General features: G+C 37.0%; 1 protein-coding gene across 3 annotated transcripts in view; it reads right to left on the reverse strand.

The window, feature by feature from the left end:
• Positions 1–1,041: 1,041 nt before the first annotated feature.
• LOC144447942 (homeodomain-interacting protein kinase 2-like) overlaps positions 1,042–14,938 on the reverse strand; it is a 34,317-nt gene continuing 20,420 nt past the window's right edge. Inside the window, exons 3-14 of one of the 3 annotated variants that reach the window (XM_078138055.1) lie at positions 14,731–14,854; positions 14,070–14,189; positions 12,960–13,102; positions 12,344–12,472; positions 11,630–11,789; positions 10,465–10,662; positions 9,470–9,631; positions 9,062–9,250; positions 8,498–8,773; positions 6,568–6,737; positions 5,660–6,001; positions 1,042–4,972 (exon numbers count right to left, since the gene is read on the reverse strand). In XM_078138055.1, the coding sequence (XP_077994181.1) occupies positions 3,724–4,972; positions 5,660–6,001; positions 6,568–6,737; positions 8,498–8,773; positions 9,062–9,250; positions 9,470–9,631; positions 10,465–10,662; positions 11,630–11,789; positions 12,344–12,472; positions 12,960–13,102; positions 14,070–14,189; positions 14,731–14,854 (3,262 nt within the window). In that variant the 3' untranslated portion in view covers positions 1,042–3,723. Of the gene's footprint in view, positions 4,973–5,659; positions 6,002–6,567; positions 6,738–8,497; positions 8,774–9,061; positions 9,251–9,469; positions 9,632–10,464; positions 10,666–11,629; positions 11,790–12,343; positions 12,473–12,959; positions 13,103–14,069; positions 14,190–14,730; positions 14,855–14,938 lie in introns of all 3 variants that reach the window. The other 2 variants (XM_078138054.1, XM_078138056.1) reach the window with 2 other exon arrangements.

Here is a 14,938-nt window from a genome sequence, read left to right on the forward strand (position 1 = left end):
CTGCATCACAAGTGTCAAAGGTCACAATTGCATCACAAGTGTCAAAGGTCACCACAATGGTCAAAGGTCAAATTTAGAACAAATTTGGTAAATTTTCTGTCATGTCATGTATGCAAGCACTTGAGGAGTCATTACCAGAATCATACACTTAGGGATACCAAGTTTGACCTCTGCATGACCTTTGACTTAATATGGCTGCCTGTCCAACATCATAATGCTAGATAGGGCCATTAGAATGCAGTATGTTTTTTTGTTTTTTTATAACACTTGCTCTGCGCACACACAAGATTGAATCTTATGAAACAACTAGTTTTAAAAGGTGAAAATCAACATTAGCACCCTAACTATTTTCACCTAGGACTGTAAAAAAATGCATAAATACTGACATATACACGTGTGTGATCAAAATATGTAAACTTGCCTGTAACACTGAAAACTTCCAACAAAATCCAAAACCAATTACCATATTAGTACATACATGTAAACACTGAAAAATTTCATTAAAAGATATGTTGTAAAAATTGTAAAAGACGAAAAATCACACGTAAGTACCATATTGTTAAACAACCCCATTCGCTTCCTCCCCAACAAAACACACACCCACACACACACACACACAGTATACAAGAAACATGTTGAAAATGGCATTAATGTTTTTCTTTTTTGAGTGTGACAAAAAAAAAAATTGGCACTTGGTAAGTTTATCTACTATATAATCATTAAAATGACCTTTGACCTCTGTTGCCATGGAGATTGAGTAAACAGTGTTGACAAAATAAGACTGGAGAATGCAACAAATCAAGAGAAACTTAACAATAAAATAGTAACTTTTTAAAACTTCACTTCCAGTCAAAACAAGGAATGTCCAAATTCAGATTTATCGAAAAAGTTCATTTTTTTTCAATCAAATGAGTTTAATTAATCAATTAATTAATCAACAAGTCCCTTTCACTTTAAACTATGACGAATTCCAACCCCAATTTAGAAAAAAAAATACAGTTGAATAAAATGCCATAGTCAACAATATTTCCCCCTTTTATAATAATAATAATAATAACAAATAATGCCAATACAGAATACCTATACTATGGAAAGACACAGTAAAACAGCTATCATATCACTAGTTGACAATTATTGCAAATATACTTGCCATGGTGTGTTTTCAAAAAACTCCATACCAACCACACACACACACACACACATACACACACACGCACTCACGCACGCACACACAACTAGTATTGCCCATGACTTCAAAAATCTCACGTCCAACAAGAAACTATCAGAAAATATTCATATTTAGATATTATACTATATAATTATTAAGTCCTTAGAAATGTGACAAGGTATTTGACAAAAAAATGAAGAAAATTTTTTGAGAAGTTGAGATAAATGTTTTGTTTGTTTGAAAGATATCAACTTGTAATCTTACCTCTTATATGCTAATGTATGCTAATTTATGCTAATGTGAAGTACAACCACGTATTAAGAGATTTCTTTCCAAAGTGAAAAAAAAAATTGGAATATTACAACATGATCTCATTGTTTCGAGCGCACAATGCATAGAAATGCCGTTGTCTTTTTTTTAAATATTGTATATTTTGCTACAGTCTTATCCGTCAACAAACACTATTTAGAATTAATTTCAACCCAAATACAGTACTGTTAACACAGTGCATCTAAAATGTCCTGTCGGAATTAAATGTACCCTGTGGGCCACCGTACATGAAGTCACCTGCAGGTCTGTTATGACCTATGTTACTTCTAGGCCACCGTACGTGTAGTCGGCTACGATACAGGACTTGGTTCTATTCTTAATCTACACAAAATATACTATGATACACCAAGTGTTATTATAGATAAAGTATTGATTCATAAAACTCTTTTAAACATCAAACACCACCGAATATTACCAGAAAGTTTTACTTGATAATGTACTTTTTAAAAGTTGAAACATCTAATTAAGAATATAGTTGAAATATCAGCAAAAAAGTGATCAAAGTATTGTTTCTACAGAGGAAGACAACAAATAAAAAAACAAAGAATTACGTATCCATTCACAAAAATCATACTAAGTACCCAAATCTATTCAAATTCAAAATCTTGACCTTTGGCCTATAACCTTTGACCTAGGTCAATAGAATGCTTTGGTAATATTGTAACACTCCTTTGCTTAGCCTCATTAAATATTAATATGCATAAAATTTAAATATTTAATATCAACTCACATAAAATATAATTAACTATCTTTCATTGATGGCTTTTTTTGAATGTTGTGGTTTTTTTGGGAGTCAAATTATTGACAATTTGTAAAGTCCAAAGTAAACTGAATATGCAACAATCTGTACTGATGTGATTTGAGTAATACTGAATGTTAAATAAAGCATAGTGTGTCAGTCGGCTGATGCACTCGTTCCTTATTTCTTTGATGACACACAGACTGACACAGGATGCTATGACTTATCCACAATAAACCTGTCACTGTCAATGGCTGTCAATTCCCCACTATCAATGGCTGTCAATTCCCCACCGTCAATGGCTGTCAGTTCGCCACTGTCAATGGCTATGAGCATCACTGTCAATGGCTGTCAACCCATCACTGTCAATGGCTGTCAACCCATCACTGTCAATGGCTGTCAACCTCAATGTTAATGGTTGTTGACCCCACTGTTAATGGCTAATGACCCCACTGTCAATGACTGTCAACCCCACTGTCAATGACTTTTGACCCCTCAGTCAATGGCTGTTGGCCGACACAATCAATGGCTGTCAATTCCCCCCTGTCAATGTTTGTCAACCTCCACTGTCAATGGCTGTCAATTCCCCACTGTCAATGGCTGTCAACCTCCACTGTCAATGACTATGAAGCCCTACTTTCAATGGTTATTGACCCGGTCACCTCACTGTCCATTGCAATCAGAATACACAGTACATAATAGTTTTTGAAGACAACAAATTTAACATGAGTTGAAAAATTGGTATCAGAAATTGATTCTTACCACATAAAAGTGTACGTCATTGAAACGATATCACTGCTAAAACCATCAATGAAAGTCATTTTTAAAAAAACAAAAGTAATGTACCAGCACTGCTAGTATTTGTGCAGTGAATTATAACATAATACTGGTATTTTCAATGTTCCAAGACATACACGTAAATATAACAAATATTTTAGAAAGTAGGTTTAAAATAGGCAAATATGCTCCTTTGCTTTACAACTACGAATAATTACAAGTCAAAAATAGACTGAATGAGCCAAATATACAGGAAGTGGCCGGAACAACACCAAACACACTTCGTCTTTAAAAAATAACCCACAATAAATCCCTCCCCGAACAGTCAGCGTGTAACATAAAATGTCGTAACAAATGAAGTAAAATACAGTACGATAAAATAAGCACAACCGTAATTTTACTAATACATTAGTACAACATACAATTTAAGATCAATATATTCAAATATGTGGAGTTTCTATACTATATACAACTACATACAACAGCTAGTTTAGAATTATTGTATCTTCCAAAAAACCTACAAAATTTCATTCCGAGAGTTATATTGTCCAATTCTCTCTCTTCTTGCGACTCTTCCCTGTTGAATGGCAACTTGCAACTGACAAAAATGGCCGACACTCTCTAAGCTTATTTCCTGTAGCAGTGCATGATGGGTAAATCTAAAACTTACTTCCTGTAGCCGTGCAGGATGGGTAAATAGTGAGTACTGTCAATCCCCAGTAAATGTTTGATAAAGATATTGATATGGTCTGGATTTTGTGGGACTCAATGCATAAGTGACACCCCCTGATGGGGAGTTGATGTATACGGGTCGGTACTGTGGTCCGTGGGGGATGGTAGGTGAATGCAACATTGCAGGGGCTTGCATGTGAGGTGGAAGTGTTGGTTTGTACTGAACATGACGTGGGCTTTGGTGAATCTGTGGTAACGTGTTACTCTGTGCTGTATTTATGCCTTGACTAGTTGGGTATGGATAAGAGACGTACTGAGGGGGCAATGTACCAGTCATATGTACTTGTGTGTGCGGATTGATCTTGTGAGTAGGGCTGCCATGCTGTGCTAGCGTGTATGGAGCCTGCGTTACCGTCGGTGAAACGTACGTCGGCTGTTGTCTGCGGTATAGGTCAATGCGATCACTTGCTACACTGTGCACAGGCTGGGTTTGTTGGTGTGATAAGTTAGAGATCGGTGGACGTGCTACTACGTTGACCATTGTCGGCCGTTGCCGATAGCTACCCTGTTGTAGGTTCAGAGTTGTAGGGCGTTGCCGTGAATGGTTAGGACTGTGGTTAATATTTGGCAAACTATGTGTTATGTTGTTGTGGTTTTTAGACTGCTTCAGAGACGTGTCCACTTCCAGTGGGGGGAGATTGACAAACCTCACTCCTGGGTCTTGTGGCAGTGCTTGACTTTCAGTTTTCAATTCTTTTAGTTGGTCCCAAGTTTTGCTTGAGGTTTCTCTGGGGTTTGACGCCCGTCGCGTCTGTGATCTGCTCACCTCCGTTAAGTGAATACTTTTGTCCAACATATCAGGACTTGGTGGGCCACCATCGTCAGGTGCTACAGCCATCAATTGTAAATGTGTATCTTTTTTATTTTCTACGATGCTGACATTCCGCTCCTCCTCTTCTTCCCCTCCTGGATCCAGTCTGACAGGGGGTTGCACACTCAATGTCTCGCACTCTACCTTAATGACCTCCTCCTCTAGGTTCACAATCCGTGGACTGCTAGGAGTGCCTTCTGGGCTGTCGTGAACTGTTACACAGCTGATGACATTGCCTCGCTGTGAACTCATCAAGTCATCGTCTTTGAGAGGAGATATGCTAAAACTTGATGAACACGATGATCCTGTATGTGGTCTGTCATCAGGACTGGCACTTAGTACACTGTTACTACTCAAGGAACAGGAGTGAGCCATACTGCTACTGTTACATGCTGTACACGTCTTGTCTTGACACCTGAACACACAAACAAACAAACAAAAACATGAGATTCACCTCAATTTGTTTTCTGATATGTTTTGATTTCCGTCTGATTTGGCACCACCTGCTTACTAAATATTACACCTGACTGTCCCCAATAATTGGTTGATTTTCAGGTTCCCAGATGCTTTGCGTGAAAGTGTCACTAAACGTTGTTACTTTATGCTTGTTTTGCCGTTAGGACATTAACATTCTTAGCATAAAAATAATGAAAAGACTTGTTGACCTTTTTAATCATGAGTGATTTTATAGAACAAAGACTAAACATCATCAATAACAGAGAGGGATTTTACAGGTGAACCCAGGGTATGGTCCCATGACAACCATCCCCCTGAGTAGCACATGCAAACCCTCTGTGCGTACAGAATACATGGGGTTGAATGGGGAGACACGCAATACATCTTGGAAACTGCAACAGGTTTATTATACATGAGGATTTCAGATTCTGTTCCAAAAGACACACACACGCCCATATTGTGGGTTGTAATACTATTACATAGCACACAAAAATTTATATCTTCAAGTACTTCATGATATTACAAAACCACCCAATGACATGCGAGTGTTCGTGTGACACACTTAGGACATTTGCATGACTGATTGCTGTGTTCTCTGCACCATATCTTGCACTACAAGAATATCTCACAACAGATAACACAATACCTTTTCTGAGTGACTGTTTCCTCTTCGCTATCACTGCTTATAGTAATAACACTGACAGCTGGGCTTGGTGTATCTGGTATAACAATTGGTTGACGTTGAGTGCTGTATGACTTATTTTTAGTGTGGTGGCGACCAGTCTCCGTTTTTGGTAGTCCTAGAATAGTAGTACGACTGTCAACTAGTGGCCCTTCATTATGTACAGTGTGACTGCTTACAGTTGATGTACTTGTAACCGTGGTAACTGATGGCTGCAGCGCAACTGGTGGTGTGTTTTCTTTCACTCGTTTGTTCTTCTGAGGTGATAAACTATTTATCATTGATGAAGTACGTGTTGATGTTCCCCTACAAGATTATTAGACAGGAAAATAAGACAATCATCAGATTTATCTATAGTACACACATAATGCTACATCACAATTTGTGTGTAGTTCTGTAGTACACACATAATGCTACATCACAATTTGTGTGTAGTTCTGTAGTACACACATAATGCCACATCACAGTTTGTGTGTAGTTCTGTAGTACACACATAATGCTACATCACAATTTGTGTGTAGTTTTGTAGTACACACATAATGCTACATCACAATTTGTGTAGTCCTGTAGTACACACATAATGCTACATCACAGTTTGTGTGTAGTTCTGTGTACACACATAATGCCACATCACAGTTTGTGTGTAGTTCTGTGTACACACATAATGCCACATCACAGTTTGCATGTAGTTCTGTGTACACACATAATGCCACATCACAGTTTGTGTGTAGTTCTGTAGTACACACATAGTATTACATCATATTTTGTGTGTAGTTCTGGAGTACACACATAGTATTACATCATAGTTTGTGTGTAGTGCTAGAGTACACACATTAATGCCAACACCACAATTTGCATGTAGTTCAACTTACTTTTGGTGACTTTTTCTCGAGGTCTGTCGATGATGCGGTCTATGTGATGTCAAACTCTGTTGTCGAACCACGCCCACACTCCATGGTAGTTGTTGTTGCTGTGTTGACATGGCAACCATTGGTGTCACATGACTAGTGTTGGGATGATAAGCAGTACTGAACTGTGGCCTCTGCAAATCAAACCATCAAAGTTAAATACAGCAAATTTAAGAAAGAACGCTAACCTATTTTAAAATCAAAGTTTTTTTCAATCTTCATCACTTGATCTGTGACTAGTGACTATGCCAGTGTTTATTCTACTACTAGCTTGTTTTAGAACCCTATATCAAATGGTCAATATGATTTGAATATATCCACAGAAGCTGATTGGCTGCACTGGGAATGATTACACAATGGCAGACTTTGATTATTCAAATGAAGTCATTATGTAAATGAACATGTCTAACTGCATTGATTATTCAAATGAAGTCATTATGTAAATGAACATGTCTAACTATTGATTATTCAAATGAAGTCATAATGTAAATGAACATGTCTAACTGTATTGATTATTCAAATGAAGTCATTATGTAAATGAACATGTCTAACTGCACTGACTATTCTAATAAAGTCATTATGTAAATGAACATGTCTAACTGCATTGATTATTCAAATGAAGTCATTATGTAAATGAACATATCTAACTGTATTGATTATTCAAATGAAGTCATTATGTAAATGAACATGTCTAACTGTATTGATTATTCAAATGAAGTCATTATGTAAATGAACATGTCTAACTGCACTGATTATTCTAATGAAGTCATTATGTAAATGAACATGTCTACCTGCAATGAATACATTATGCAATGCATGAAATGTTATGATTTATAAATTATTTATCCTATACAAGTATTTTGATAACATTTTTGGGGGGTTTGGTTTGGCTAAGTCACCCAGTCTATGGTTTCTATAACGAGGTGATAGTATAACAGCACCCTAGACAGACTATAGTAACTTGAATCACCGAAAACTAGTCAAATGAAGGCTTCTTCCTTGTTTTTTAAAATCATTACTGAAATTTAGCAGTTCACGATTTTGTTTTCAAGGAAATAATCAAGCTACAATTAATTTTGTGGCCATTTTGAAGTAAAATTTGGATACATTTTGACATTTATTTGTTCAGTTATAAGAACTTGAATGTGACCTCTCAACTGTACAAGCTGACGACTTATTTCTGAGGCACATACTATGTTGATGTTATCAATATTTGCCTTAAGCGGAGAAAATCACTGTATAAATCAAAACAGTTTGATTTTAAATCATTCTTTACATACAGTGATTTGAAAATTTGTTTCATTCATGTTAAGAGAAAGAAATAAGAAGTTGAAAGATGGCATGGAACTGACACAGACCCCTAACACTTCAAACGCACCAACACTGTTTGACAACTTTGGATATTCATGATCTACTACAAGTAAAGTCATCAATTTCATCTAAGTTTATCACAGATTAGTGAAGAAAAAAATTTAAATTTAAATCATTGACAAAGTTCGGTCAAAAATGATCCCGTTTTAATTCCATGATATCAAAATACATGAAAGAAACAATTGTATAAACTATCATACACTCCTTGTGTTAAATTGATTGCATAACCTATCACGCACCCAAATCGTGGCAACAAAGTGATCGTATACGACTATCACACACCCCGTTTGCGTCAACAAAGTGATCATATACACTATCATGCATCCCCATGTTTTTCTACAAAACAATCGTATAAACTATCACGCATCCCGTTTGTGTCTACAAAATGATCTATATACACTATCAAGTGCCCCAACAAAATGAACGTATATAACACATCCTATTTGCATCTACAAAAATGATCATATAAATTATCATGCATCCCATTTGGGTCTACAAAATGATCGTATAAACTATCACGCACCCCATTTGCGTCAACAAAATGATCGTATAAACTGGCATCTCCTACATCCATTTGAAACAAGGCGGGACTGGGCTCAGCTGATATGTAGCCAGTGTCCTCAGAACTACGCCACGTCATTGGAGCTGCTGTCACAAACGACCGTCTCCACGTTTCGTTGATTGGCTGTGATGCAGCCATTGTCTCTGGAATGACCGGTTGCTGTACAGCTGCTGCTCCCTGTTGCCATGGTGATATGAAGAGCTGACGATTGGGAGGCCATGAGTTAACTGGCACGTTCTATGTAACAAAGAGACCACCACTGACTTAGTTATCGTTTTAACTCGGTACTAAATCATACTATCACTATCACTCAACAAATCGTACAACAATTTTACGGTTTTAGTCTTACATTCATGTTACATCCACCCTCAGCATCAGTCCAAAATTGTCTGTCACATCAAAGCTATTTCTAAAACTTACATTTCTCCCCACCCCTTACCCCCACCCCCCTACCCCATCAATCTCCTGTGGCAAGGCAAGGGAAGAGGAGTTGTAGATGGGAGGAGGAAAGTATGGTGTACTCACCGTGAGATAAACAGTGCCGTTCTGTGCCCTGGCACCGTTCTGTTCAACAATGCCTGGCGCCCATCCCGGTGTGCCTGTCGAACTGCCTAATGACATGGGTAGTGCTATGTGTTGTGGTGGGGGTTGTGGAGGGGCTGGTGGTTGACCAACATGGGCTAATACTGGTGTGTTGTGTCTGTTACTTGAATTCTGTGTGGAAATAATTCATTGTTACAGGGTTAGGTTAAACCAATGATAATGATTACGAAATCTCTAAATGTTCACTCCTAAAATTTACCTATGCACTAATTATTTTGTAAGTAACTAAAATGAAAATGTTAATATCCAATCACCAGGTGTTACTGATGTGATACACAAATCACCAGGTGTTACTGACTTTATATACAAATTACTTCATATTGTACCTACCTGTGTAAATACTTGTGGTTGAATTTGTATGGTTTGGTGTGGAGGTGCCTGTGTTACCATTGGTAGTGGATTTTCAACTCGTACTGGGTATGGTGGGTGTTTTGTTGGTGATGGAACACCCTGGTATCCAGGTGGGCACACAAATGATGACACAGCCAATGACTGCAAAAGTAAATCAGATAGAGCCAATCAAACCCAGCTAATCAGATACAACCAATCAAATACAGCTAAACAGATACAGCAAATCTGTTATCACCAATCAGATACTGGCAGCCAATTGGTTATAGCCAATCATGCACGACATGGCACATCAAATATAGCAAAGTATAGGATACCTTTGCATTAAATCAAATGTTCTTTGAATACAAATATAAACCTGACTACGTTAAAGAAAGTGTACAAAACTTTCTTCAAATTCTTTCCTTTTTTATTAGACTTTGGAGATGGACAGTAATGCAAAAGCCACCAAAAAAAATGTTGTTTTACATTTGTGTGATGCGTTTTCAATTCGCTAGTTTGGCAGTCATTCAGGGAATGGTGATTTATTTGCATATTAGGTATCATTTTTATTCTGGTTTATGTTTTTTTGTGCTTCATTTGCATATCTGGTATCATTTTTGTTCTGGTTTCTTCATTTGCATATCAGGTGTCATTTTTGTTCTGATTTATGCTTGTTTGTGCTTCATTTGCATATCAGGTGTCATTTTTGTTCTGATTTATGCTTGTTTGTGCTTCATTTGCATATCAGGTGTCATTTTTGTTCTGATTTATGCTTGTTTGTGCTTCATTTGCATATCAGGTGTCATTTCATTTCCATATCAGGTGAATATTTGCATATTAGATCTCATTTCTTATGTTCTGGTATTTGCTTTTGGAGCTCATCAGCATATTTATGTTTATGACAATATCTGAGATGTTACAAACCAAAGTAGTGAGTGTAGAAGAAGAAGTAAACGATGTAGTATCAAAGGTGTGAGTGAGTTGTTTAAACATACTTGTTGGAATGGATCAGGTCTTGCATACTGTGAACCAGTTCTGTGAGACGGTGTTTGCTGTGGTAATTGCTGACTTAGCCGCTGTGCCACTTGAGGTGGCTGATAAGGGAAGTATGGACCAGACTGAAGATGATACTGCAGGAAAGGAAATTCTGGATTTGCAGGCCGTGTACCACTAATACCTTGACTTGTTGATGCCTGCTTTAAAAACACAAATTTATATATAAGACACTTGCAACAATGTTGAAATCCATCATTTTCCTGTTTCCAAGTATCCTCGGTTCTCTTCAGAAAAACATCTTAGAGAGAAAAGCTGCACTAAATTCCGTAAGTATTAATCACTTTAAATATCTAAATGTGTACCATGCTTTCAAGAAAATATATTTGACACCTGGGGGAGGAGAGGTCAACACATAAAAACCCCAAAATTCATATTCACTGGTAATATTAAACTTCACTGTTTGTATCGCTGGCCCTGAATCTGTATAACACAAGTTTGATACTTTATTTTGGCCCTGAATCTGTATAGCATGCTTACTACAGCCCACTTAAAGTTACCATTCACTGGTACTGTTTGATATAGCCTGTAGAAACCAAAAAAGAAACTGCAGACTCCACACTAAGATACAATGTAGCAAGATTACAATTTGTTGCTACATTTTGTCTATTATGAAATAAACCATTTAATAAACATACTGTAACTACACACAGACGTGTGGGCGCCAATGTTTTGATATATATATTTGATTTGATGTCTGTACGCTGGCATGTTAGTTTATTTCATATAGACAAAATTCGCAAGAAACTGTATTTATTCAATCTTGCTATCTTAAAGTGTAGACTGTGCACTTTCAAATTGGTTTCTGCATGGTTGTATCAAACAGAGCCAGTGAACAGTAATGTAAATCACGCTATACTTTACTCAATCAATCAATCAATCAATCAATCAATCAATCAATCAATCAATCAAATGAATTTGCATAACGCCAAAATCCACTACAACGTAATGTTCGATGGCGATAAACAGGAACAATAGTAGATCATTGTCAAAGTTACAAAGCTCTTGTGAACAGACGTGTCTTGATATCCTTCTTGACTTTATCGACAGTAAGTGAAGAAGGAAGTTCAAATGTTAGACTTCCATAAGAAGGGAAATTTGCCTTACCTGGTTATGCAAGGCATTAATCTGATTGTTGAAGGTGATGTTAAGATTGCCGACTGACGACGGCGCAAAGTTGGTAAATGTACTACTAGTGGTGTTTAGATTATCATAGATATGAACTGATCTCCGGCATACATCCATGTGTTGTACTGACTGCTTCACTCTGTCAAAATTAAATAATAATACACTCAATCAAACATACGGCAATCCATCATGGTATGACAGTGAACACTTGGCCTGTCAGAATAGGGGGTGTGCCACATGTAACAAACCTTATACCCCAATTTTACACCAATAATATGTATATAATTTTGTATTCATAGACTGAGAATACTGTACAATCAGGACCCAATTTGCGACTTTCATCTGAAATATGCATGCACGCCTTGTTTTAGATAAACATGCAGAAAAATGTGACAATGAGATGAATGGACAATACCATTGTATAATACCATTCTATTATAGGGGAGATACATACTATTATAGGGGAGCATATTCTGCTAAATGTGACCATGAGATGAACGGACTATACCATTCTATTATAGGGGAGATACATACCGATGACAGGGAGCATATTCTGATAAATGTGACAATGAGATGAATGGAAATACCATTCTACTATAGGGGAGATACATACCGATGGCAGGGAGCATATTCTGCTAAACGTTACAATGAGATGAATGGACAATACCATTCTATTATAGGGGAGATACATACCGATGACAGTGAGCATATTCTGCTAAATGTGACAATGAGATGAACGGATGGTTCAAAGCTTCAGCTGGTCGAATTCTCTTATCAGCATCTATGGTCAACATTCTCTTCAATAGGTCAATAAACTCTCTCCTAGGTTAATAAACAAAAGAATGTGTAAGTACATGTAAATCTATTAATACCCTTTTGTACATATAGGTTAGCCAATCAATTAATACCCTTTGTACAAATAAGTTAACAAATCTATTAATACCCTCTTGTACATATAGGTTAACAAATCTATTAATACCCTCTTGTACATATAGGTTAACAAATCTATTAATACCCTCTTGTACATATAGGTTAACAAATCTATTAATACCCTCTTGTACATATAGGTTAACAAATCCATTAATAACCTCTTGTACATAAATGGTCATTAAATTTGTTCATTACCTCCTATCTAAATGAGGAAGTCAATATTTCTATCAATCTATTATTTGGTGTTAATATTACCCACTAAAAATTGCATGCCATGGTCTGCTTTACATAATAGTTGTCATGGGGACATGATCTGATTTACATAACAGTTGTCATGGAGACATGATCTGATTTACATAATAGTTGCCATGGTACTAACCTGTCGGCTTTCTCTGCAAGTCGTTCACTTCCATCAAGATCAGATGGAAAGTTTACATTTGCCATGTCATCTAGACAATTAAAAATGTACTTGCGAGCTTCTTTAGATTTAATATGAGATTCTGCCTCATGTTCATCGGGTGTCTGCAATGTAAAAGCAAATAAAGTATTAATCGGGCAGGGTCTGAACATTCTGCGTCATGTTCCTCAGGTGTCTGCAAAATCAAATGAAGTATTAATCAGACGGGGTCTGAGATTCTGCCTCGCGTTCCACAGGTGGTCTGTAAAATCAAATAATTTAGTATTAATGGGGCAGGGTCTGGGGGGATTTCCATGCGTATTCAGATATGATTATAATAGAAACAGTGTGACATGAATTTTTCAGGTACATGTAAAAAAAATTTGGAATAAACCATGTTGATATCTCTTAATCACAACTCCCAAATGGACATTAATGTTTATGAATATTAATGACTGACCAGCATTCTTCAGAGGCTGGGGAGAACCCAATCAGATTAAAATCTGATGTGAACTTGGCACGATTTCTTTATTTACATCCTACTTTTATTGTCATTTGTACTTTTTTTGTTCTGAGAGCGCCTGATAGTGATACCTACATCTGACATTATACCATAGGTGTTGGCAGACAAAACTAGAATATTGATTGAATGAATTTACTCAACGAGTGAGAACACATAATGTGATAAAATATACGGGTATAGTACTTCAAAAGGCTCTGTTTGAAAACAGCTCGAGAGCAGACAACGATGTTATCATTATCGTTGGGGGGGGGGGGGGTCTCTTTGTGTCAATTTCGAATGTCGAGGGTTATATTGTAGGATAGATTCTGGTTGGCTACACGTAAGTACAAGATTCTGTACGAGAACACATATGGTATTGTGTCAGATATAGGTATCAGGCACTCATGTGTAGGGAAGAGAAATTGCACCGCGTTCCCAACATCAGATTTAATCAGATTGGAGAGAACTCTGCATCACAACCATCCGGACTGAATAGCTTGATGGTATTCATTTCAAGACACTTTACAATTGTGTGTTATTCCTATAATTTATTCCGTGTCGATGTCTTATCTAGAAATATCTCGTCTTACCTTTAGTCGCCATAACGGATACTCTGAATTGATGTCTCTCCTGAAAAACCTTGTCGTCTTGGTAGCTGCACTCAGTAGATGTTCAGCTGGTAGACCCTGTGTCTGTGAAATGTACCGTATCTACAACAACAACAAACAACAACACAATTAGAAACATCAAAATGTTTTTTGATTGATAGCCGATGAAAGAAAAGAAGGGATTTGCCATAAGTCATGTGATATTGCTGACATCATGACAAGTATGAATGATTGGTTGGAAGCCATCTGATATAATTTCTAAGCTGAGACATGATTGGCCCAAAGTCATGATACATTTATGAGCTGGGACATGATTGGCTGAAAGTCACATGATACAATCTATTAACAAAGACATCATTAGCTGAAGCCATCAAATAAAATTTAGTAGCCGAGACATGAATAGCTGGAGTCACATGATACAATCTTATAGACAGAGACACGATTGGCTGGAAGTCACATGATACAATTATGAGCTGAAACATGATTGCCTGGAAGTCACATGATACAATTATGAGCTAACACATGATTGGCTGGAAGTCACATGATATCCTTTACCAACTCCAGACATTGGTTTATAATGTATCAATGCCTCATAATGACAACATTGGCAATCAAAAGCACTGCTGATCACTTGTAAACCTACCTGGTCATATTCAGAAGACCCTGGATAAAGTGGCCAACCAAGAAACAACTCCGCTATAACACAACCTAATGACCACATATCAATGGCTTCACAGAACGGCAGACCCAGTATTATTTCTGGTGCCCTGAAAGATTACAAATAGCACACTATTAATCCTCTTGTCTACCAGGGGGTAGTTTTTTTGGTACACAAAGAATTCTAAGTTGAA

This window comes from Glandiceps talaboti, chromosome 17 (assembly GCF_964340395.1).
Source record: "Glandiceps talaboti chromosome 17, keGlaTala1.1, whole genome shotgun sequence".
NCBI lineage: Eukaryota > Metazoa > Hemichordata > Enteropneusta > Spengelidae > Glandiceps > Glandiceps talaboti.